Below are 24052 nucleotides of genomic sequence, written 5' to 3'. Positions count from 1 at the left end.
CGTGCGCCGCGCCCCCTAGCCGCGGGGCCCGTCCGGGAGTGGAGCGGGCGGTCTCTCTGGATCAGGGCGCTGGGAGCCCGCCTTCGCGCGGTTGCGTTGGCCCTGTGCTCTCCCTGTCCCGCTCCCTGCTTCCCAGAGAGCCAACTGCCGCTGGACCCGCCCGCCCGCGAGCCCTTTAAATCTGGGTCACGGTCCGGGTCGCGGAGGCAGCCGAGGGCGGGCGGGCAGCTCCGGCTCGGGCGGCAGGAGCGTTACGCCCCCGGTGCCCTGTCCGGCCGTGGCCGCTCGTGGAGCCCCCGCGCGGCTCGCGGGCGGTAACGATGTCCCTACAGGGGTTCGGAAGCGGGATCGCCGGCAGCAGCAGCCGCCGGGATTGAACTTCGTGTTTCCCGGGAGCGCCGCCGTAACTGCTTCGCCCACGCCCCGCCGCAGCAGCGGGGAACGGCACCGGGTAAGCGCGCGTGTGCCGTCCGGCGCTTCCCCGGCAGCGTCCTGCGGCCGCCGCAGCCTTCACAGCGCCGTCATCTCCGGGCTGGCGCAGGCGGGGCGACAGCGGGTAGCCCCGCCGGGGACAGCGCACGGCTTCCCGCTCCCGGTGCCGGGCCGGGAACGGGGCGTGCGATCGGGGGCGGGGCGGGGCTGCGGGGGGCGGGGCAGTGGCCCAGGGGGCGGGGCAGTGGCCCAGGGGGCGGGGCGCGGCCGCCGCGCGCGCCGCGCTTTGGCGCCAACTGCACGGGCTGGGGGCGGGTCCCGGCTACGTAACGGCGGCGAGTGCGCGGCGCGGCTACGGCCGTTGGCTGGAGCGGCCGCTGGCCCCGCCCCCACCCGGCCTGCGGCACCCGCGGCGGCGGCGGCGGCGAGAGCTGCGGCGGCGGAGTCCGGTGAGTGCTCCGGCCCTGCCCTGCCGGGGTCGCCGCATGGCTCGGCTCGGCACGGCACGGCTCGACGTGGCCATGCCCACCTCGGGCTACGCCGGCCCCTCCACTGCGGACACATCCGCCCCGGGCCGCCGGGGGTTTTGGGGGCCGCGACAGAGGTCTCGAGCATTTCCGCCGTGGCGGGAATTGGGGCGGGCGGGAGTCCCTTCCCGCCCGTACAGGGAGGGCGAGGTCTGAGGAGTGAGCAAGGGCCGCTGCCTCTGAACTGCCTGGCCGCTGCTCAGCACTGCTCCGCTCCCAGCCCCCGCTGCCCCTCATCCTGCCCCCTCCTAATGTCCCATCCTCCTCCACCCCGCCTGCCTCTGCTCGTTACTGGTTTGACTAGCGATATCAGACAAGGGGAAGTTTCTCTTAAATGATCAATAGAGGAGAAATCGGGATTATCGAATCAGATTGTTTTGACTGGTTAAGATGCACTTTCAGGTAACCTGTTCATAGAATGCAGTACTTCTTTTCATATCAGATTTTCTTTATAGGAGCTATAAGATACAGCTAAATGTCTCCAGAATGCTTATTTGAAGAACGGATAATTTCATACTTGAAAGTGCATTTTGTTCTCTCGTTGTAAGAGTTTTCTCATTCTGGTGTTGGATTTTATTGAAGAAGAAAGGCCACGGGCAGCTCAGGTGTAAATGTCTTATTTCAAGGTGCTTCTGGTTTATGTTGTTGTTATTCTGAAATTGCCAGTTAATCAGTTCTCTTTGCTCTGATGTTTTACTCACAGATGGGGAAGCCATAGGGAGTTTGTATCATGGCGGCGGATGAGGATGGACTGGGACTGTTTGATATCCGCTACGGTGGTAAGATGTGTTGGATTACTTTCTGGATTGCAGGGAATTAATACAAACAGATTTATGAAAATAGATAGGTCCAAAAATAACTTAAAAATAAATTTAAAGTTGAGACAAATACTGGTAAGCTTCAACTGTAATTAAACTGCTGTGGCAGAGTATCATTTTAAGCCTCATCCCTAGTAAGTTTGTATTTAAAACCATAACTGTGCACTTTGGATTTCTGGAGTGTTTTGAGGGGGTGTCTGAATTGGTCTCTCCCCTGTGTTTCATATTGTATAAGTTACTCTTTGCTGTACCTTAGTGAAGCTTGCATATGAACAGTTAGGGGAATTGCTCTTTTGTTTGCTGTTTGTAAGAGGCTATGTGTTATCATCTGGTGTAGTACCAGTAATCACGGTGCTCCAGCGTTATTTCCAGCTCTGCAGTTGGTTGATTTGACACATATTTATGAGATTCCCAGCCTCAGAAGGACTGTGGATATTGACATGTTTCTTTATAGAAATAATGTTTGTTGCAGAACTAGAGAGGTTCGCATGGAGGAGATGACAGTCATAAGAGGCATTGGAAAAAGACATGAAGAGAGACTGAGGAGATTTAGATTAAAATACGTTTACAGAACCAGTTAGTGTGTGAGTAGATGGCAATACTAAAGCAAATTGTTTGAATTATGATACAGACTGCTACAGTACTTTCTTTTTAGCAAGAGATGTTTCTTTTAACAGTAGTGGTTTTATCATATCAATTCTTTTGGTTTTTAGTTGTATAGCTTTTGTATTCAGTGTATTCTAGAAAACAATTTCAAATTTAGATCAAGTTTATTTAATTTATAATTTTAAAATTTATTTGTACCTAAAACCATATAATTTGCTTCGTGCACAGTTCTTGTATTTAGGAACTGATATTACAAGATCGTCTTCGCTCCCTGGTGACTAAAGATCTTTACTCCACAGTAGCAATAGATTACTGGATAAAATTCCCTTGTCTTTTACTAGTCTATGCTATTACTTTTACTATTCTCTACTGGTCTAGGATCACAGCTACACTTACTTTATGGGAAAGGTAGAGGTTGGGGTTTACTAAATTATTTATTACTTTGGCCTTTTTTTTTTTTTTTTTTTTTTTTATTTTCATTGCTTTAGCTGAAGCTTCTCCCTTCAAGGAAGGTGACGACAGCTCAGTGGATATTTATGATGGCTTGGACAGCAGTTTGTCCGTTTCTGGTAGGTTGATTGTGTCTTGCTGTTTGGCTTGGAGCATTATAGTCTCTGCTTCTTAGGCTGATTTCCAGTAAACCAAGTGGTTTTAGCTTTGAACTACTTGTTAAAATTCAAGACATATGTTAGACTGTATTAATGGAGCAGAGAATTCTTAGATCTATTAGCTGAATGAATTAAAGACATTTTTCCTGTGATACTGGCTATTTTAAGAGGCTTGGGCTTGATATAGGACATTTTAGCTTGGAAAAAACACCTTTATTTTGTGTTTTTGTAAGCTTTTGGATCAGATCAAACAGACACTGATAACTAAATCCCTAGTGAGAGATCCAAAACATACTTCTTGTATGATACAGTATGTTCAGGAGACCCTTTTAACCTTTTGTTTTCCAAATAATTTGACATGGTAATGTAAATTAATTTCCCTTCTTTGAAGGTAAGAAAAAAATGAACCCAGCATGTTCTTTTTTAGGAGCCTTAATGTGCTGTTCAATGGAAGGCTGTTTCTGATATTTAAGCAATTATTTCTCTACTGACCTTACTGCTGTAAGACCATTGAATTTTTATGGGAGAGCTATACCCTACAGACATAAAGCATCTATATATCTTCCTTGCTTTGCATTTTGCATTTCTTAAGTCAGTATTTCACATATGGAGATGTGTTGTTTAGTAAATGTAAAAGCCAGAAGAAGGAATAAAAATGCAGTGAAAACAGTCTATATAGTCCAGGTCTGAAGGACCTTGGTTTTTTTGAATTTGAAGAGAGGAGCGGTGAGATTTTTGCTCTGTACTGATAAGATGTTGTTTGTATGTCCTCTTGCAGTGTGGTGGTAATACTTTTTGCATTATGGTATTGTCCAAAGGATTGGAGCACAGCTTGGATAGCTAACTTCATTTATTTCTCTGCAAATGAATCTGTATTTCAGAGGTGTCATAACCCAGGTCTTGTCAGTTATGCATATTTGCTGAACAGAGCACACAGGCTGATTTGAGGAAAAAGCACTGTTATCTAAATAATTGGGATGCTTGGGTGTTGGGTTATTGGTTGGTTTTGTTTTTTTCATTTCACTTATGGACAACTATCTCAAGAAATCTCAGTGTATGTTATTGCAACATGATATGTCATAAGCATTTAATAGTTCTTTATTTTGTGTGTTGTTACCTTGTGAGTACAAAAAGTAAAAACAATGCAGAGGCAGCATAGAACAGCGTACACAACGCAACATGACTAGAAAAATACCTTTATCCTTATGTAATTAATTTTCTTTATACAGACAATTTTGCTCCAAGTTCTACTCCATCTAGAATCAGCTTCAATTTATTTGATGAGATATTAATTGAAGAAGGGACTGCAAAGAAAGCATCCTACGATGAGGTATGTATTAATGTAGAAAAAAATCTGTTTTGGGGGTTTTTTTGTTCCAAGTTTTCTTGTGTGAAACACAGAAAATGTTGTCAGCATGCTCACATTGTTGTTAAATAGGCAAACTGTTTTTATATAAATAAAAACAAGACTGTGCTAATAAACTGTTATGTCAACAAGCCCATTAGAATAAGTGAATCTGTCACTCTGTAACATGGTCCGTTCTCACGTAGCATCCTTTGCACGCAGTTTATGTATCAGGTACATTATGGGAAAATGTATTGTAATTTCCCTCTAGGCAAGTACCTGTTCAGATGTCTGATACAAAGCTAGTCTTGACATTTCTCCCAGCAAATTTTACCAGAGTAAAGCAGACAGGTCATGGATTTATCTTAAATTCTTTCCTTGAGACTGAGAATAGCCATTTGCTTCTAGCAAATCAACAGAACACTCACTTCTGGAGCACCACCTCTTTTGGCCCATAAGACACATTTAAACGGTGTAAAAGGGGCAGACATCCACAGATGTTAAAAGAAGCAGGAGCAAAACATCCAGAAGTCTACTGAGTGATGTCACTTGGAAAGTTTGAGAGCAGTTGACTGAATGGAAGTTGTCCATTCTTCTGTGAAAGCTTTGTCCCTATCTAATTTTAAAGAGCTCATGCCAAATTTATTTTATTTAATTTTGAGATCCTAACAGGATCGTGTCCTTTGCAGCCCAAGTTTGTTTGTAGTAACTTTTTGTTGTGTTTTTCCTTATCTGTTTCGTGTTACATAAAATCTGAGAAGCAAGTCCCCATCTATTTGGCGCTCAGAACTCCTGCTCCTTGATAATGATGTCATTAATTTCACAGTAATATGACTTCCTGTTATTCTTTATTACTGTTAGGCAAGCAGACATAGATTTCCTCTTGTCTGAGTGTTTGTGGTGGTTTAGAGACCTGCATACCTGCATGCCTTTTGTTTAAATATGGCTTTAATATGTTACTTTTGGTTAAAAAACAGCTGTGTAATATGCAGTACTGTGTTAACTAACTATAAATGTAGAGATGTAAGTTTTCTCTATAATTAACATTTTCTGCACTTCTGTGCTGTGAATTCTTCTCTCTTTGACAGTTGCAGGCTGAATATGAAAAATGTCAGCAGCAAATTAAAGAGTTGATGAAGAAATTTAAAGAAATACAGGCACAGGTACTGTAGTTCAAAGGGAAATGTGGTCAAGATTTATGTAAAGAAAATTGAATGTTGCTTTGAGAAGGCAATTTCATGCTTTCCAGACTTGATCCATGTGTGGTTGGTAGAGCAGCCCTATAGGTGCTAGGAGCTTGGTCTGCCTAGGATAGTTGTTGGGATAGCCTACTGACAAAATCAGTAAGGACATTTGTTTGTTTCATGATGTTGGGTGCAGTAAGACTTTATTTGCTTAAAAGCTGTATTCCATCTTCTTAATTAGAAAATAAGCATGTCAAATGAATAGTTGTCAGAAAGGTATCCAGTATTCTTGGTTTTTTAATGCACTAGGGAGGGGGTTGCAAAGGTGCTTGAGCTATCACTAGAACTGGAAGAGGATGTCTGTTGCTTTGGGCATAGTGCCTTTTTGATAAATCTGAACTGCTCTTCAGCTTGAGCTAGTGTTCCCATGCTGTGCCATTCTACAGAGGTAGATTATTTGAGGCTATTCTGCAATGTGCTCTACTGTGTATTACAGATAAGTCCTAAAGGTTTTATGCTTTGCAATGGTAAACAGCTGCTGCCCTGTGATACTTCTGTATTGTTTTCTGCAAAACTTGTCCACCTTTCTGAGCAGGCTTTGCTGAGGACAATTAACAAGTGAAAGGACTATCTTCAGGATTGACAGTTATGGTTCTAGAACATCATATCTAGAAATTTTAGAATGATAGAACACCCAAAGTTGATTTTGATACCTTGAAAGGAATACAATTACCCTATTCCTGCGAAAGTGCTTAAAAGCTACATCTCTCATTTGACATAGTGACCAAGAAAGCAATAAATTGTGTAAGACATTTTAAATAATGACCAGGAACACAAACATGAGCGTAAATGTGAGTGATGTTAAAAAAACCAAACACAAACTTCTTTGGATTTCAGTAATTCTGACTTCTCCAAAAGAGTTTGTAAACATCCTACTGTCAGTTTGCAAAGGGTGGAATATTTTTCTAGTGGTTGACTTGCACTGTTTTTCATTACGTGTTTGGATACCCAAGCTAATTCTTGTTTTTTCTCTTCTTCTCTCTTTTGCTGTCTGTTTTGTATACATTTAAAATAGAATGTCATTCTACAGAATGAAAACCAAGCCCTCAAAAAGAATATTTCAGCCCTTATCAAAACAGCAAGAGTGGAAATTAATCGTAAGGATGAAGAAATCAGTCATCTCCATCAAAGGTACAAATAGACAGTGGAACTGAAAACATAGTTTTTGTCTGATCATGTTAGAAATTTTTGTGTGTATTTAAAAAAAAAATGAAAAAAACCATTACTCAGTAAATAATTGTGTGGTTTAAAATTATTACAATCAGAGGAAATATGTAAAGATCTTCTTTGCCTGATGAGATCTTTGGTTTCTAATTAAGAACCATAAAGGAATGCAAAGGCTGACCATTCGCATGAATGTTTCAAAGCAGATACTATCTTACACAGTTCAGCTTCAAAACTGGTCTGGTTTATGGCCTCAGACGTGAATTCCATGCAACTTTTCAGACAACAAGTGAAAGTAAATAGATTATATAATGTTTTTATGTCAAGATAGGAAATCCCTGTCTCCAGTGGTGGGGGATAGCAACTAGAGAATTCTTGGTTATTTTTGTGTACTACTGGTCTTACTGCAAGGACTTGAAAACAGTAGAGTATGGATGGGAGAGTAGCTGAGAGTATGGCCTCTGAACCACATGAATCCAGAGCAGGTGTCCAAGATACAGGACCCCTAGCTTGTCATGAGATCACCTGCTTGTCACTTGTGTGACATCAGCCACATCATTGGTTTATTTGTATTTTAGTTTGACCATTTGATATTTTCTTGCGCCAAAAGGTGTCATAAAGAAGGTTCATTTGACACTACTGTGCTAAAGGCTAAAAGCATATTAGCTGCAATTATTTTTTTCTAACTACTGAAAATTGCCACACACTATCTGATGGAGCTCAAGAGGTTTTAACTTGTATAATTCTTTCAAGTGATTGGCTTTGACACAATAGTTGTCATTTTCACACACTTGAGTGCAGTATTCTGAGTTTTAAATTACATTGTTTGGAAAATGCTTAATTGTTTTGAATATTTAACCTCATTAAATACTTTACAAGTTACATTGCAATATAATCTGATGGTGATTAAAATTTATGAACAAGGTATTTGATCTATTTTGGAAACATTCATCCTGGAAAATTGTGGGTAAAGTAGCACTTTGAGATCTTAGAAACATGCCATGCCTGCTGCATGGTTTATAATAAATTACCTTATCTTAAACAATGCACCTGTCTGTGAAGACTATTTCAAAGTTAGTATCTCTGAGGGAATTGTTAGTGCTTATCTAAAAAAATCCCCAAAACCCAACTATTAGAAAAATCCCACAACACCAAATGAACACCACTTGGATACAGTTACGTTAATCAAACATGTATATAGATTTAATAGCCAGCCTAAAGCACAGCAAAAACTTATCAGTTTCAGTGAAATAGAAATATAAAAAGGGGGTTTGTGTTCCAACAGCTGCAGCGTTGTTTGTGTTCAACCCTCAGTTCACATCACAATGTCACATTTTTGGAGTAGAGCCAGTTGTAAGCTGTTCATTTCAAATTTAAATTTACTGTATTGGCCCATAGGAAATGTTCAGTTTTATAAATCAAAACCAACCCCATTTTGTATTGGAGAAAAATATGGAATTATTTTACACTTGCATTGAATCCTTATGACTGGATGCTGAATCATTGTAGAATTTCAGGCCAAAACTAAATGTCTGTGTAGCAGCCACTTCATCTTTGACTCTAAAATGGAGCCAGACATTTCATGGTTTACTGCCATCATTTGTTGGTGTAACTTTTACTTCTGTTTCCTTCTGTATGAATTAGACACTATCATTCTTTCTATGTAGTGGAGAGTATATAAGAAGGTTGACATTGTCTTTAATCACGTTATTTTAATGAAATGTTTTGTTGAATATGGTAGAAAAGTGTCTGTTTCTTTTTTGGGTTTTGTTGGGGGGGAGGTTGGGTTTGTTTTTTTTAGAAGTGAGGTAACTGATGCATTCATCAGTAAGGAGTAGAAGTTTAGGCCATACAGGCTACATGTGCCCTTTTTAAATTGATTTTTTTTAAATTATTTTTAATATGATGACCTTTCAGCAGTAGCATGTGGCCTTGATAAGGCTTGATTATCTTAATTTACTTCTTGTTTTCTGTAGCTTGCAGCAACTTCCAAGCATGGTAGTATATTTGCTTACTGGGTAGAGTGAGGACAGTCACATTATACCTATTCTTTTGGTTGCCAGTTTAACAGATAGTAAACAATTGAATTGCTGGGGTTTAAATGATTATTATTTTAAATCACTAATGCTGTAAAGAAGAACTTTTTTTTTCCTGGAGGGAAGCTCTTTGTAATGCTGGACAATGAAATACTAATTAGAGTTACTGAAATGGTTAGTTAGGCCCAGTACAGCATTTTTCCACAAATCTTGCCTTTTCTTTAGATGAATTTCCTTTGGAAAATATGTGTATAAATTATATTCTTTTGTTGTGTGCTAATGGAAATTATTGAATTTCCATTTTTCCCCCCATTTTTTTCCAAATTGAAACTGAAAGTGTTAACAATTTTTAGAGATATATGGATTCATTGCAGTTCAGCTTTAGTTACATATAAATAAATTCAAAAATAACATAAACAACTCTTTTTTCTTTTTATAAACAGGCTAGCAGAATTTCCCAATCATCGAAGTATTTTCACCAGAACATACCTTCCAGGATCAGCTAAACCAAATGATTCCAAATTCAGACTTTCTGATTCAGGTGACAGTATAAAGACGGAACATAGAATGAAAAGTGACTGTTCAAAAGATACATACCACACTTACTCAGCTTATAATGCAGACACTGGGAAGTCTGGCTCTGAAAAAAGTAACACTCCATATTTGCTGAGATACCCTCCTGAAGAGCTCTGCAATGATGATACTCGTATGTGTCCACCGAGCTATGACCATGCCTCCAACAAGGATAACAGAAAGGAAAGAAAAGACATTAAAAGTAATGAACAGTGCAGTAGGGGAAATGTCGGCAAATACAAAAGAGAAGTACATCAGAGCACTGGAAATGATGGTGACAGTGAAGAGGGGAATTCAGATCTTCAACAGAAGCTGAAAACCCTTTCAGAGAAGGCTAGTAAAAATGAGTTGCAACAAAAAAGTCAGAGCATCAAACTCAAATGTAGTCCAAGTGTAGAAAGAAGAGTAGAAAGGGGTGTTTCTTCCTGGGAGAAACAAACAGCTGGTAAAGACAGATTTCAAACAAGAGGTGAATTGTATGCTGATGAGAGATTACAAAATGCATTAAAAAAAGACGTTAAAACACATGATAAAGGAGAAAAGCATGCTGGCCAAAAAAATAAACCAAATGAAAAGCTGCAAGGACATCCAAGGAGGTCTGGAAGGGGGAGCAGTCCACACTCAAAGAATGAACATTCAAAGAGTCTTCATGAATCACGTAAATGTCGTCTGGAAGAGTCTAGAAAAGTAAAACATATTGACAGCAAGAGAGACAGGGGAACGGATGATCATACCTCTCGAGAAGGAAGAACTTCACCTTCTAATTCCAACAGCAGAGAGCATAAATATGCACGCTTGAAGGAAAGCAGCAGTAGATATGAATGGGAAACAGCACATTCCAAATCAGAAAGACACAGAACTGAAGAAAAAAGGAAAAGAGAAAGAGAGGATCAGGATGAAAATAGGCATTTTAGAAATGAAAAAAAACTTGCAAAAAAATTTTGTCACCAGTCTGTAAAAGACTCCAAGAAAGGTACAAATGTTACAAAAAGTGAGAGAAACAAATTCTGTAAGCTGGAAGAAACATCCACAGTTGCAGATAACTTGAAAGACCATAAAGTTCCCAAAACTAAAGATAACCACACTGGGACAAAAAACAAAGACTTAAAACTTAGCTTTATGGAAAAGCTAAATTTAACTCTTTCTCCTAATAAGAAACAATGTCTCTCTGCAACAGATGGACTTAAAACACCTTTTCGAAAGGCCGCTGACGAGAGAGGAACAGAGCTCACACTGCAAGCACAACTCTTGCATTCTACCCACCCTGTAGGCTGTGATCCCATGGAGCAAACTCTGCAAGTTCTGGATGGTGAAGCTCAGAGCAACATGGAACCAGCACTCCCTGTTTCTGTCAGTTCTGAAAATGAAGCCTCGGAAGACGCAGCAGCAGATCCAGCACAGTCTGCAATGCTGCCAGCAGGGGCAACTGATGAACCCATCTCAGAAACCTTACCAGAAGCAGAAGTGGGTCAGGTACAGCCCCAAGTCTTGCCAGGAGCAGCAGAGGTGCTGGTTCCTGATGTGGTGCAGGCTGACACGTCAGGAGCTGCAGAGGCTTGTGATCTGGTTGAATCAGAAGTCTCAGTAACAGCAGTGGCAGTGATGGGGCTGAACCACCCTGTATCTTTGCCCTTGGAGGTGACAGGGAGTGTGACAGAGTGTGAAAACTTGCCTGGGACAGGGGTGGGTGTGATGCAGGATGATAATGTACCAGCACCAGAAGTCACACAACCTGAACCTGTCAGTGAAAGTATGGGAGCCCTTCCAGAGTCAGCAGCAGGGAAGAAAGAGGAAGATGAAACATGGCTAGCTGCTGACATAGAAAGCTCTGCAGACCAATGTGGCTCTCAAAATGTTGTCTTAGATGAATCAGAAGCCAGAAGTTCTGGTGACATGAAGTCCTCTGATGTTGCAGATGGTATCAGTGAAACAAAACTAGACTCTTTAATGGGAGTGATGAGGGATGATGGTAACTTGGCTGCAGAAAGTGCTAAGTATCCCACTGAGGAAAAGGATATCTGCAAAATTAGTATGAGTACATCCCAGTCACTGGACAGAACTATGATAACTGATAGGGATGAACCACTGGTTGAACAAAATGCTTGTGATCTAGAGACAGACCTAGCTGATATCAGTACAGCAACAGCATCTTCTCTCAGTGGTGAGATGTGTCCTGTAACTAAAGAGAGGGAAACTAACCCAATTCCTGTTGATGATGACAGCTCAATACTGAGCATTGATCTCAATCACTTGAGGTATATTCCGAAGGCAATCAGCCCATTGAACAGTCCAGTGCGCCCTTTGACTAAACCAGTAAAGATGGAAAGTCCCTGTAAAGGCCTTGTGAAGACTTATAACAAAGGTATTTGTATGTGTATGTTCTAATTTCTTTTCTACATTAAGGCTTAGAGGATCCACTCGTGGAAAGCAGAAATTACTTTTTTTAACTCCTTTCTCAAAAATATAAATTGTTTCTTCTTAAACTGCATATGTTTCTGTGGTCCCTTTTTTTTGTAGTGGAACCACTTAATGTTGCAGCCAAGACTGTAACCATTTGAATATTCACGCTGTAAAAATTGGAGCTAGTCACTACTGACAGATGACTGGTTGAAATAAGAGTTTTGTATTAACTTATTAAAAATGCATATAGGTTTCTTAATTTTGCCTAGTTTTGAGTAGATCTTGTTAGGTTTTTCTCTGAAATTATGGAGGCAAAAGTTACTTAGGATCATGTTCTTTCAAATATTTGTGAGAAAACTGAAGAAAGTATTTGAGAGTAGCTTGGAAGTTTAAATTTCTTACTGGAAGAGGAACGGTAGGGTGGCATTGAAATCTGTTTTCTTATGTTTCAGACCATAATCCTCTGCAGGATTATTAAAACATTAATAGGTAACTTGTTCTCATTGTGTTTTCATTGTGAAACTGTTCAAAGAAAAGCCACATATTGTATATAAATGTTAGTCCATAATTATGTGACAGTTATAATTTAGCTTGTGCAGAGTTCAGAGAACTTGTTAAACTAAATGGAAAGAAATTCAAAACTGATGGAAACTGCTATATTTTTCTGTTTTCAATTGATGTATTTTTGAGATAATTCATGTGTTTGGTGAAATGCTGAGGTCCTTTAAAGATCAAAATTTGCTCAAAATAAAGCTCAATTTGCCCTTTAAAACTCAAAAAAAATCCCTTAAACTAGCAGCTGCTGAAGCAAACCACCCAAACTTGTTATAGCTCAAACTTCCTGCCAGTTTCAAACAAACAGGTCTGAACAGTCAGTTTACAGAAAAAAAAAAATCTGTTTAATAATTGTATTCTTTATGATGATTAGCAAACTGTTTTTCTTTTATAGATTTAATTCCTGAAAGTACGGTTGTCATCTGTCCATCAAAGAATTTGTCAAAGGAGGTAAACAAAGAAAATCAAAAGCCTATTAGCATGTCTGATGAACACTTAGAGGTGGAGTCTCAGCTAAGTATCTCTTCAGATGAAATAGAAGAAGGAGAAATTGTAAGTAGCGATGAAGATGAAGAAGAATCTAAACCAGAAAGAGGCTCTCAAAATACAGAAAAGTCAGGACCAAAAGCTTCTTCTGAGACACGAAATTTGACCAGCAGTCCACAGAATCAAAATAGCAAAACTGTGCGTTGCAATGAAGATAGTAGAAAATTTGTTTCTGTGAAAGTAAGCACAAAGAAGAACGGAGAGAGGCATAAAGGTCAGACTTTCAAAGTCAGATCTTCAAGGGATATTAAGAAGAACAAAACTGTGAGCATTGCTTGTCTTGAAAAAATAGTTCATGTTATTGTTGAACCTTCAAATATACAAGAAATCATGCAGATGCTAAGAGCTGTACGAAAACAGATGAGGAAAAGTTACATGAAGTTCAAGGTACACTTCCCAGTTCAGCATTTTCACAGAATTATAGAATCTGGGATCATAAATTTTACAGCATTAATAAGATACTTGAACTTTTCCAAGATGTGTACTTTAGGCGATACATTAAAATTGAATATCTGTGATATTATAGAGTCCAAACTTAAAAAAGTTAAAAAGAATGCAATAGTGGACCGTCTCTTTGAACAGCAAGTGTCAGATATGAAAAAACAGTTGTGGAAATTTGTAGATGAACAGCTTGATTACTTATTTGAAAAGATAAGGAGAATTATAATAAAGCTATGTGATGTGGGAAATGGGAGTGAGGAGGGTAAGTTTGAAAGGGCAGGAGAGCAAAACCACAAGATTAAAAATGATGTGCAGAGATCAAGAAAAAAGTCCCTGAAAGCCAGTTCTCAAAAGCCTGAAGAATATATCATTTCAAAGCAGATTGTGGATTATCAACACCATGAGAAAAATAAAACAGGTGCACCAAAAACTGCCTTTACAAAATGTCTTAACTCCATTGATAACACAAGGAATTCTCAAACAAAAGTGCACCTCTCTAAAGAGAATAATGTGCAAGGGACTCTTACTCCATTGAAGGCTGTAAAATATGAAAAGGAAGGATTCCAGCTATCCAGAGATGCTAACAAGTCTGATCTTAGTTATGAGCTTCTCACAGAACAACAAGCATCCAGTCTTACATTTAATCTTGTAAGTGATGCTCAAATGGGTGAAATTTTCAAAAGCTTATTGCAAGGTTCTGATCTCTTGGAAAAAAATGGTGGCAATATCAATAGAAATGAATGTGAATTCAGGACTCCAGAAAAACAGTTTTTAGGCAGTCATAAATGCAGAGGTAATGCTGCAGAATTGGGGCAGGAGATTGCTCCAAAGGAGGCATGTGTGGAATCTAAAACAGAACAGGATATTAACTGGACTGTTGTTTCACCTGTAAGAGCTCCCTCATTAGCATCCAGGACTCATATGCCTGTTGATCCAGATGTGCTGGATGAGAGCTGTATGTTTGAGGTTTCTGCAAATGCAGCTTCATGCAAAGAAGATGAATGCAATTTACAGAAGAATAAATTGTGTGTTTCTTCTATCCTCCTTGAAGATTTGGCTGTTTCTTTAACTATTCCATCACCTTTGAAATCAGATGCTCACCTCAGCTTCCTAAAACCTGAGAATAATTCTGGCTCAACTCCTGAGGGTGTTGTCAGTGCACATTACAGTGAAGATGCGCTTCTTGGAGAGGAGGATGCCACTGAACAAGACATTCATTTGGCCTTAGAATCAGATAACTCTAGCAGTAAATCAAGTTGTTCATCATCGTGGACAAGTCGGCCTGTTGCTCCCAGTTTTCAGTGTCGCCCCAGCCTTCCAATGCAAGCAGTAATCATGGAGAAATCCAACGATCATTTTATTGTAAAGATTAGGCGTGCAATGCCATCTGCCTCACCAGCATCTGATCGCTTGGCTTCAGTGAAGGAGGTGCAGGCATCCTCAACAAAGATTGGAAAAGAAGAAATAAGAACTGGGGGAAAAGAAAAGGGCAGTCAGAGTGCAACAGCAGCCACTGTGAAAGAAACTGTCAAACCAGATGTGGATCAGTTGCCTCATGTCTGGGCTGAACACGAACAAAATCATGCCTTACCTCAGGTTCCGAAGGAGTCACATAATAGCATTGGAAAGGAAGAAACTACAGGGTTGCTTGGACCCTCAAACACAGAGAGCTGCGACACTAAAAGCCCAGATAAAAGCTCTGAGCAATCTGAGGCACACAAGTTGAAAGTATTCAAAAATATAAATGAAATGCATGTTAGATCTCAAGCTTCTTTTCCTGCTGAATGCAGCATGAAGTCATACCTAACCTTAGCAGACAATATTGTCAGTGGAACTTCATGTCATGCAGTGGAATCCAGAGCAGATAATGGGACACAGGCAACTTCTACAGGAAACCCAGAAGTCAGTGATAAAAAGGAAGAACTTAAAGAGTGCTTCAATGCATCTATAGACTTAACAGAAGAGCTTTCCAATGAGACTGTAGCAGGCAAATGTAATCTTGAAATAAAACCCACTTCAAAGACTGGTGGAGGGTGCCAGATAAGTATAGATGATAAAACAAGTAAAAAGAGGAAAAAGGAGGCTGTCAGAGATAATTCCAACGCAAAAAGGCAACGAAAAGAAACTGACTCAGGAGGTGAGGGGAGCGATGAAAGTGATGTCAAGTCTGAAGAAATAAATTCACCACCCCAACAATGCTCCAATAAGAAGAATGAGCTGCAGCAGAACAAAGACTCTTCTCCTTTGGTTTCATCTCCATCGTCACCTAGCCTGTATGCCAAAAACATCATTAAAAAGAAGGGAGAGGTAGTAGTTTCCTGGACAAGGTAATTTCTGATTTGATTCGTTTGATTTGCTTAGTTTTGTTTTTTTTTAAACTGAGTAATATACTGGGAAGAGGGAAGACAAGGATATTTAGCCAATGACTGAAGTTATTTAGTAGCTCTACATCCTGCTGTGAATAGTGGAGTGGGAGCCTCCTATCTATGCAGGATAGCTCTGTGAGATTGATGTCCATCACTTACCCAGATCTCCCAAAGCAAGTGTCCTCTTTGCTCTGTTTTTTAAAGCTTACATGCCTTAACAAATAACAAGACCTACTGTATTGCACTGTCTGTACTTTTTATTTCCCCTGCCCATATTTTTACTGTCCAAAAATTCCAGCCAGGCTTGGTAGGGGATGGAGGTCTTTGATTTCCTCCACTTAGAAGACATGAGAGCAGTTTTTTGTTTTGGGGCCTAGGCTGCTCAATCTGCAGAAATGTACCAGTCAACAATTCAACCCATATATTCCAATTAGAAGGATGTGGGTGATAAATGACTGTATGTGTTGAAAATGCATGCAAAATTATTGTGGTGTATTCTTACTTTTAAGAAACTATAGTTGGCAGGTTTTGCTATTCTTGCTACAACTTGATACAATCGGTGCTTTATAAAGGGCTTCTCAAATTTTCAGAACAGGCTTTTCTAAACTATAATTCAGATATGAAGTAAGTTTCTAGGTAGCATTTTGAAAGAAAATTAACTCCTTCGTGGGAAAAAAAGACAGCAAAAGCTAATTTGATTTTTAATGTACAAACCAATGAGGTAGGAAGAGACTGTTGCAGTTTTCCTCAGGAATATGACTAGGTTTTCAGTGTCACAGTTTTTGTCTGTCTTAGAACAATACCTAAAAAAACCCAACTTTATTTAAATAAGTAGTCATTACATTTTTTCTTGAAATGGAAGAAATTAAATATCATTTATTGGAATGTGGCAGCTTTCAACCGAATATAATGACTGTGTCTATACATTTTGCCTAAATTCATTAATGAGACAAACAGCGAATCGGTGACACATATTAAAGAATTGACCTCCTGGTTCTTTATTCTCATGTGAACAGTAGATGTGCTCTGAGTATGTTTGTTACAGTAAGCCACTTACAGAAGTCAAACACCTCTCTGGTTAATCTTTGAATGGCAGCAGGCGCTAGGTGAAAGCTGCTGTTTAGCCTTGCAAACTGAGGCAAGTCCACCTGGAACCACTGACCCCTATTGAATTTATGAGTTCCTTTCAATTCCAGTTTAAGTGTCTGCTTTAGAATCTTAAAACTCTTTGACTTTGGCTTGGTGCTAACTCTGTTATAATAATCCTGCCGTTCCTATTTGTGGAGCATAATCTCCACTACTACTTGTTTGTACTAACTCTTGTTTCTCTGTGCTGGTAGAGGAGAGGATGCTCTGTAAATTCATTGCTGCTGTTTTAACTTGTTTTCTGTGGTGTGGATGTACTCAAAACTTTTTATATGCCTGTATGTATTATTTTATTTGTGTGCATGTACACAGCTATGTGTATTAATATTTTAAAAATGCATTTTTGTTATAGAAATGATGACCGAGAAATTTTACTGGAATGTCAGAGAAAAGGACCATCAAGCAAAACCTTTGTTTCCTTGGCCACTAGGCTCAACAAAAGCCCAAATCAGGTAGGTGATATCGTTCTTATATTTGATAACAGCAATGGCCTACGTTTACAATTGCAGTTGAACAAAAATCTCTGGAGGTCTTCTGCACATTTGGAGTTGTCTTTTCCTCATGTCTTCTCTTGAGGGGGTTCTTGGAAAAATAAGAATCTTAGATTCTCCCAGTTGTGACTTAAAAATATACGTTACAGAAATATTATGGTCCAGGGATTCCATAGTACCTGTTTGATTGATACCACTGTTTGATTGATACCACTCATAAGCCAGGAACAACAGGATTGTTTATTGTTGGATCAGCTCTTAGATAAAGAAAGACAATTTGGAGAGGTTCAAAGCCTTTGCACACATTTAATAAATTAGAAAAGTATTAAAATTAGAGCTGGAAAAAAAAAGTACCAGGATTGTGCAGAAAGGGCATTTTTTTAATGAAAATGCTTTTTTTTCATGCACTTTTTAATTATGAAATTTCAAAAGACATAGGCGTCAAATTGATGTAGAATATTTTCAGAGGGGTTTACATATAGCTTTGTACATGTCTTGAATGGCTCTCTTAATCTGTATCCTGCAAATCTAAAAAGGGAGAAACCTCCATTTGACTAAGTTAGGAAATCCTGCATGCTTGGGATTTGACTTTTAGGATGTTGTATTGTGTGATTGCAGGGTCTTTGGGAGGTTTAGAAGCTGTTGGGGTGGCTGGTTGGATAAAACAGTGTCATCTGTGCATTTATACCACTCTTCCCAGTTAGCTGTTTGGCGGATAGCCCATAAGCTATAGCAATATGCATGTAGCAATAAGAAATACTAACTTAGAGTTGAATGAGTTCTCTATGTAAGGTGTAGCTATGCTAAACAAAAAGATGCTTAACTCTCGTCTAGAGACCAGTTTTGTAAAATCCCTAGTAGGAACATTACTCCATAATGAGCTGTAAATGCCTGAAGCAACAGTTGAACAAGAGGGTAGAAGATAACCAATAAACTGTGCTTTTTGTGGAGTACAAAATAAGCTTTTGTCCTTACATTTGAATCTTACACACGGTTATACCTGCAAAATTCTAGGCTCATTGACTTTGAGGCCTTCATTTTTTAACTCCTTCTTGTAGGGAAACCTGTGTTAAACCAGTAGTTAGGCTCCAGGTTAACCACAGAGAGCTAGAGCCATTTCAGGTGTCAAAGGTATAGGAAGACTTCCTAGATCCAGTTAATCTTTAAATAATGGTGCTCTTACAATTTTCCTACTAAATTGGAAGCAAATAAAATAGTGGTGGTCTTAAAACACTTTATACTGTCAGATGAATCTGTCTTGGTAGATATGGAAATCTGAGGCCTTAACAGTATGTCTGTTTTTTGTCTCCGTTAGGTTTCAGAAAGATTCAAGCAGTTAATGAAGCTGTTCAAGAAATCCAAGTGCAAGTAAAGTCACACCAAGTTGCCTCATGATTACAGGGCTTACTTGCTGTTACCTACAACGATGGACCACAACCACTGCATTCAGGCAATGGGATTACTGACAGATATCCAAACCAGAATACTAAATTTGGTAAATCTGGTGCACTATTAATTATTTACTTGTCTGTGTTTCCTCTGAAGTTCTTTAACAGAGTAACACAGCGGGACTTCACAAACAAAGCGACCAGGAAAGAATGGACTCATACAAGTGGAGCAGCATCATTTCAAGGGGGTGACATCTCCAGTTGGTTAAATGTGTTCTGTAAGCAGAGATAAGGGTGTGCAGTCAAGTCAAAGTGGTGGGTTTTGCTTCGATTGCCAGAGTACTGCACTGGTTGATGTCAAACTGTGATCTTAAAAAGTTAGAGTGGTTTGGAATCAAATTGGTAGATAATCCTGGAAAATGACAGGTGTGTCATCCTGGTTACCTTGGAACGTATTTTAAGAAGTGAGGCCTTTTTCTTTTAAAATAAGACAGGGCAGTGATAGCAATGATTCCAAAAGCTGCTTATCTAATAATTGAATTCTGATGCTCAGGAATAGGTGGATCTTGCTGCTTGTTCTTAACAAACATTTGTGACAATTGTTTACTTATTGGAGATTTAAATCTAACTAAATTTTTTGTCAGAATAGTCAGTTTGCAGAGTAGCATAAATGTTATTTTACATGAATGCTACGCTGCGAAGCCCATTATGTTTTACTGCTCCAAATTACATCTGGGAGAGGTACTTAATTTAGGTCTTCAACATAATGAACATTCTGTTCTATTAAAAAAAAATAAAATTGAGAAGTGATTTTCTTTTAAAAATTAATTTAAAAACAGACCTTTACAGTTTTATAGAATGTGACTTTATACTTACTAACCAGAGCAAAACTTCCATAAAAACAAGCTATTTCAAAAGCTTGTCAACTTGGCATGTTTTGACAGCAATTGTATCTATCTTTGCAAATTGTTTAGTGTATTAAAAATTCATTATGTTCTATTTTAAGGAGTTTGTTATAACTGTTTCCAGTTTTACTAGAACATACCTAAAGAGTGTGTGTGTGTGTGTGTATATATATATGTATATATATATATATATATACACACACATCTCATACGTATTGCTGTTTTATCCCAAATTTCTAAAAGGATTTTTTTTAATTCTCCCTGAGAAACATTCCTGGAAGTTTGCAAATGTTTTTGTTTTATAAATTCATTGATTTTTGAGGTTTTATTCTTTATTGAGGATCAGAATTGCTGTAGTCTTTATTCAGTCAGAGTGTCTGCTGAATTTAGTTAGACTTCATTTAAGAGCCCCACCTAAGTGCATTGCCTTTCAACTTGGATTGAATTGGCTCTTTTTCAGAGTCCAATGACTATTTCTTCAGTGTCAGCATGTTTTTTTTGCTCCCTCTGCCAACTAATGGGGCAGACTTCTCTTTCTAATAAACTGTCATATAATTTGTCAGTGATGATGTCAGTAACCCCTTTGGAGTATTGTAAATGTGACCTGTGGAATGGATTGTTGTGCTGCCAAACAGTGCATTGTCTTCATTTTAGGCAGTGCTCTGGAAATTGTTACAAGGAATGACTTAAGTAGGTGATGATGTCAGTTCTGGCAGTCTTCCGTCTTACTTGCTTCCTTCTAAAATGTTTGCTTTTGATGATCAAATCTCACCTTCCATGCTATGATGGCAGTGCCTGGTGATTTCAGGGGGGATTGGTGTACCTACCCATGCTTGTTCTTAACAAACAGTTACGTGACAGTTGTTTATTAATTGGAGATTTAAATCTAGCTGAAACTGTTTTCAGAATAGTCAGTTTGCAGAGCACTGTTCATATTTGTGGAAAAGTCAGACTCCACTAAGAGTACTCTTTTAACCATATCCTTAGAAATCAACATGTGCACAGTACTGAAGGCAATGAGGGAAGTCACTTCACTTAAGTGCTTCCTCTCTGCCTCAAAAAAGCAGGCAGTATTTTATTACAAAGTTGTTTATTCCTTGTCTGTGTTTACTTACTTTCGTATCTGAATAGGTGATGGGGGACAGGGTTTGACTGTTTTGAGTCTGACTTGGATTCCTTTTTTGTAAAGTATGAAACTTGTTTAATGTTCTCTCTATTGTAACTATGTGTACAGGTTCCTACGTGGTCATGTAAAATATCTGATGTTTGTATATATATATAAATACATGTATAAAAATAGAGCTTTGTTTAGCCAAAGATGATTTTTTTAACTATATAAAACTACAGGTTTATTTTGTATAAACTAAATTAGATTGCTTACGGTAAGGGAGATGCAAAAAATAAAACTGTAAAACTCACACACGTGTTCTTGTTGAACAAAGGTTGGCTTGGAGTGGTTTTCTACCATTGTTTGTAATTTATTTCTCCAACAAGAATTTCGATACATATATGCAAAATGTACTGTATGTAAATCTGCAGTCTTCTTTGTGGAACCTCAGGTAAATGAAAATATTTTCTAGAATTGTTGGCTAATGGTTTGACAACTACACAGGCTGTGAAGCAGCATTAAACTTCTGTTAGTTTGTATAAATGAGTAGCTATGTTGATGTTCTGGCCAATAAACATGAAACTCCTCAGCTGCTGCTCTGGTGTAATTACTGCTCTCAATACTACTGCTGATTTCTTACTGGATAGGACTGGATCAGAAATTAAACAGTTGCACAAACTGCATAAAACCTTTAACTACTTACAAATTAGGACCTACAACTTTAAATTTTTTTCTAGAAATGTTCAGTTAATGTTGAGTGGAGTATTACAAAGGAAAAAGACCTTTTTGTATCCAAGGCCTTTCACTGGAAAAGTATAGCTGGCAGCCCTTTGAGAGTCTTACTCCAACTTGCTACTGAAGAATAGGTCTGCTTTTATCCAACACACATTACGGGATTCCCTTTAAAAACTCGAAGGATGCGAGTTTTCAAAACTTTTCCAGAGTGGAAATTCAGATAGCAGGGTTTATGAAGATGTGCATAATAGTGAAATGATAGAGCACTGGGTATTGAATTTGGAGGGATGAGGGATTCTCTCTAAGGCAAAGTCTGTTGGCAGCTAATGGTGTACATACAACAGTTGTCTTAACTAAAGGCAGTTCTCTTAGGTGTCAATCCAGCAACCTGTAGCTATTTCTATTAAGGCTTTCCAGCAACCTATAGCTATTTCTATTAAGGCTTTCCTCTAACTGTCTTCACTCTAAAATCAGCTGCAGAATAATCTTTAGCAATTTATCTTCGTGAAGAGAGGCAGCAGTAATAAAGCCTGCCAAGAAACAGGTTTAAGGATTTCTTAGAAGAATCTATTAAATCGGGCAGGAGCTGTTTCAGGAGCAAAATTGGCTTTGATAGGAAAGATGAATAAAGTTTCAGGGGTGGCTGGCACAGCCTCTCCCATCAGAGTTTGAAAGTACTGTGCTGTGCCACCAAAAGCAAACCCATCTGAATCACAAGAGAGGATATGGGGAATTAAAGAAAATAGAGAAATACTGTAACAGAAAGGAAGTTGCACAGCTCTTGTTAAAGAGGCCTGTGGTTTGAATTCATGGACTGGGACAGTTATCCATATTATTAAATTAATTATGTAATTAAATTAATTAATTTGATAATCTTTGATAATTAGTCCCGTCCAAAACTGCAGCTATCCTTCCTTGTTTAGACCGCAGAAGGAGCAAGTTAGTACCCATAGTAGCAGTAATGTTCATCTGTAGTAAAATGGAAAAATGGGCAAGTTCAAGTGAGGTGACTTTTTTAATAAGCCAAGGTGTTTCTAGACAGGGTACACTGTACATGGAGTGGTTTAGGCTGAAGGCGGTAAAATTCTGTAGTTTCATCCTGGCATTTCAGTATGCCTATACCTGAATTGCTTTGGCTGCATCCTGTCGTACAGCTCACTCTTCCCCATCCATTGGCTTCAGAGTTTTATGATGGGTTCAGTGAGACAGCAGAAAGCACATACACTTTGAGGTGGTTTTGACCCTGTACTGTTAACTGTTGTGAATATCAGAATAGTAATGTATTAGTATAAGGAAATGCTACTGTGTTACGAGATTACTACTGGTTCCCATGTATATCCTTTTCTGGTTTTCAAATGTGTGAATCCCTGACAAGAATATGAAAAGCTGCAATGCTATAAAAACTGTATTTGGACCTAATGTTTTAAGAACTTATTTTGTACTAGCCACCACTTACAATTTTGAATCACAGAATATCCTGAGTTGGAAAGGACCCACAAGGAATCCAACTCCTGGCCCAGCACAGGACAGCTGCAAGAATTCCATGATGTGGTGAGAGCGTTGTCCAAATGCTTATTGAACTCTGTCAGGCTTGGTGCTGTGACCACTTCCCTGGGGAGCCTGTTCCAATGCCCAACCACCTTCTGAGTGAAGAACATTTTCCTAATATCCAACCTAAACCTCCCCTGACACAGCTTCATGCCATTCCCTCAGGTCACCACACTGGTCACCACAGTGAAGAGATCGGTACCTTCCCCTCTGCTTCCCCTTGTGAGGAAGCTGTTGGCTGTGATGAGGTCTCCCCTCAGTCTCCTCCGGACTGAACAAACCAAGGCTTCCCCTCCCAACCCTTCACTATCCTCGTGGCCCTCCTTTAGACACTCTCTAATAGCTTAATGTCTCTTTAATATTGTGGTACCCAAAACTGCACACAACATTCAAGGGGAGGCCGCACCAGTGCAGAGCAAAGCAGTACAATCCCCTCAACCAGCTGGTGATGCTTTGCCTGATTCCTCCCAGGACAGAGCTGGCCCTCCTGGCTGCCAGGGCACTGCTGACTCATATTCAGCTTTCTGTCAAGCAGAACTCACAGGTCCCTTTCTGTGGTGCTGTTCTCCAACTTCACGTTCCCCAGTCTGTATGTACGTCCAGGGTTGCCCCATCCCCAGGTGCAGAATCCTGCTGTCACAGGCACGGTAGAGTAAATGCCCCATACTGGATTTGCATACTAGGGCTTATTGAAGAACCAAGAAAGCAAGATTAAAGCTTTCACCCTCCTTGGTTGTGACCAGCTCCTGCCCCAGCACTACGTTCCCTGGGTCTCTACTAACCACCAGGGAGGTCATTTGTGGTCGAGGAAGGTCAGGCATGAAGATATGCTGGTTCCTACTCTGCTGCTGCTCACTCCTGCCCATTCCAGGTGCCACTGGCCAAGCTCCTGTCTCTCTGATCTCCAGGATATTCCCTCCAAACATATCCATACATGCTGCCTGCTAGCATTTACGCTGTAAGCTGATTTCATCTATGGCAGATGTTTATAGCAAGAGAGGGAGCAGAGGTGAAGGCAGCATTCCTGAGAAACACTGTGGAAGCTGCTGGAGATGTCAGATCAACACCAC

The 24052-nt window shown here is 39.6% G+C and overlaps 1 protein-coding gene across 3 annotated transcripts; it reads left to right on the top strand.

Moving 5' to 3' along the window:
* The first annotated feature begins 28 nt into the window (after positions 1-28).
* Positions 29-21288, top strand: CASP8AP2 (caspase 8 associated protein 2). 3 transcript variants are annotated; one of them, XM_064649953.1, is made up of 10 exons: positions 29-451; positions 1663-1738; positions 2872-2952; positions 4221-4321; positions 5425-5499; positions 6596-6711; positions 9224-11715; positions 12703-15622; positions 17160-17259; positions 18614-21288. In XM_064649953.1, exons 2-10 carry the CDS (start codon positions 1690-1692, stop codon positions 18668-18670), a joined length of 5991 nt encoding a protein of 1996 aa, XP_064506023.1. In that variant the 5' UTR covers positions 29-451; positions 1663-1689; the 3' UTR covers positions 18671-21288. The 3 variants fall into 3 exon arrangements, with proteins under 3 accessions (XP_064506023.1, XP_064506025.1, XP_064506024.1); XM_064649954.1 differs by lacking the exon at positions 29-451 and adding an exon at positions 795-881; XM_064649955.1 differs by lacking the exon at positions 2872-2952.
* Positions 21289-24052: the final 2764 nt, after the last annotated feature.

This window comes from Pseudopipra pipra, chromosome 3 (assembly GCF_036250125.1).
Source record: "Pseudopipra pipra isolate bDixPip1 chromosome 3, bDixPip1.hap1, whole genome shotgun sequence".
NCBI lineage: Eukaryota > Metazoa > Chordata > Aves > Passeriformes > Pipridae > Pseudopipra > Pseudopipra pipra.
This window is presented reverse-complemented; position numbering and strand designations above follow the sequence as displayed.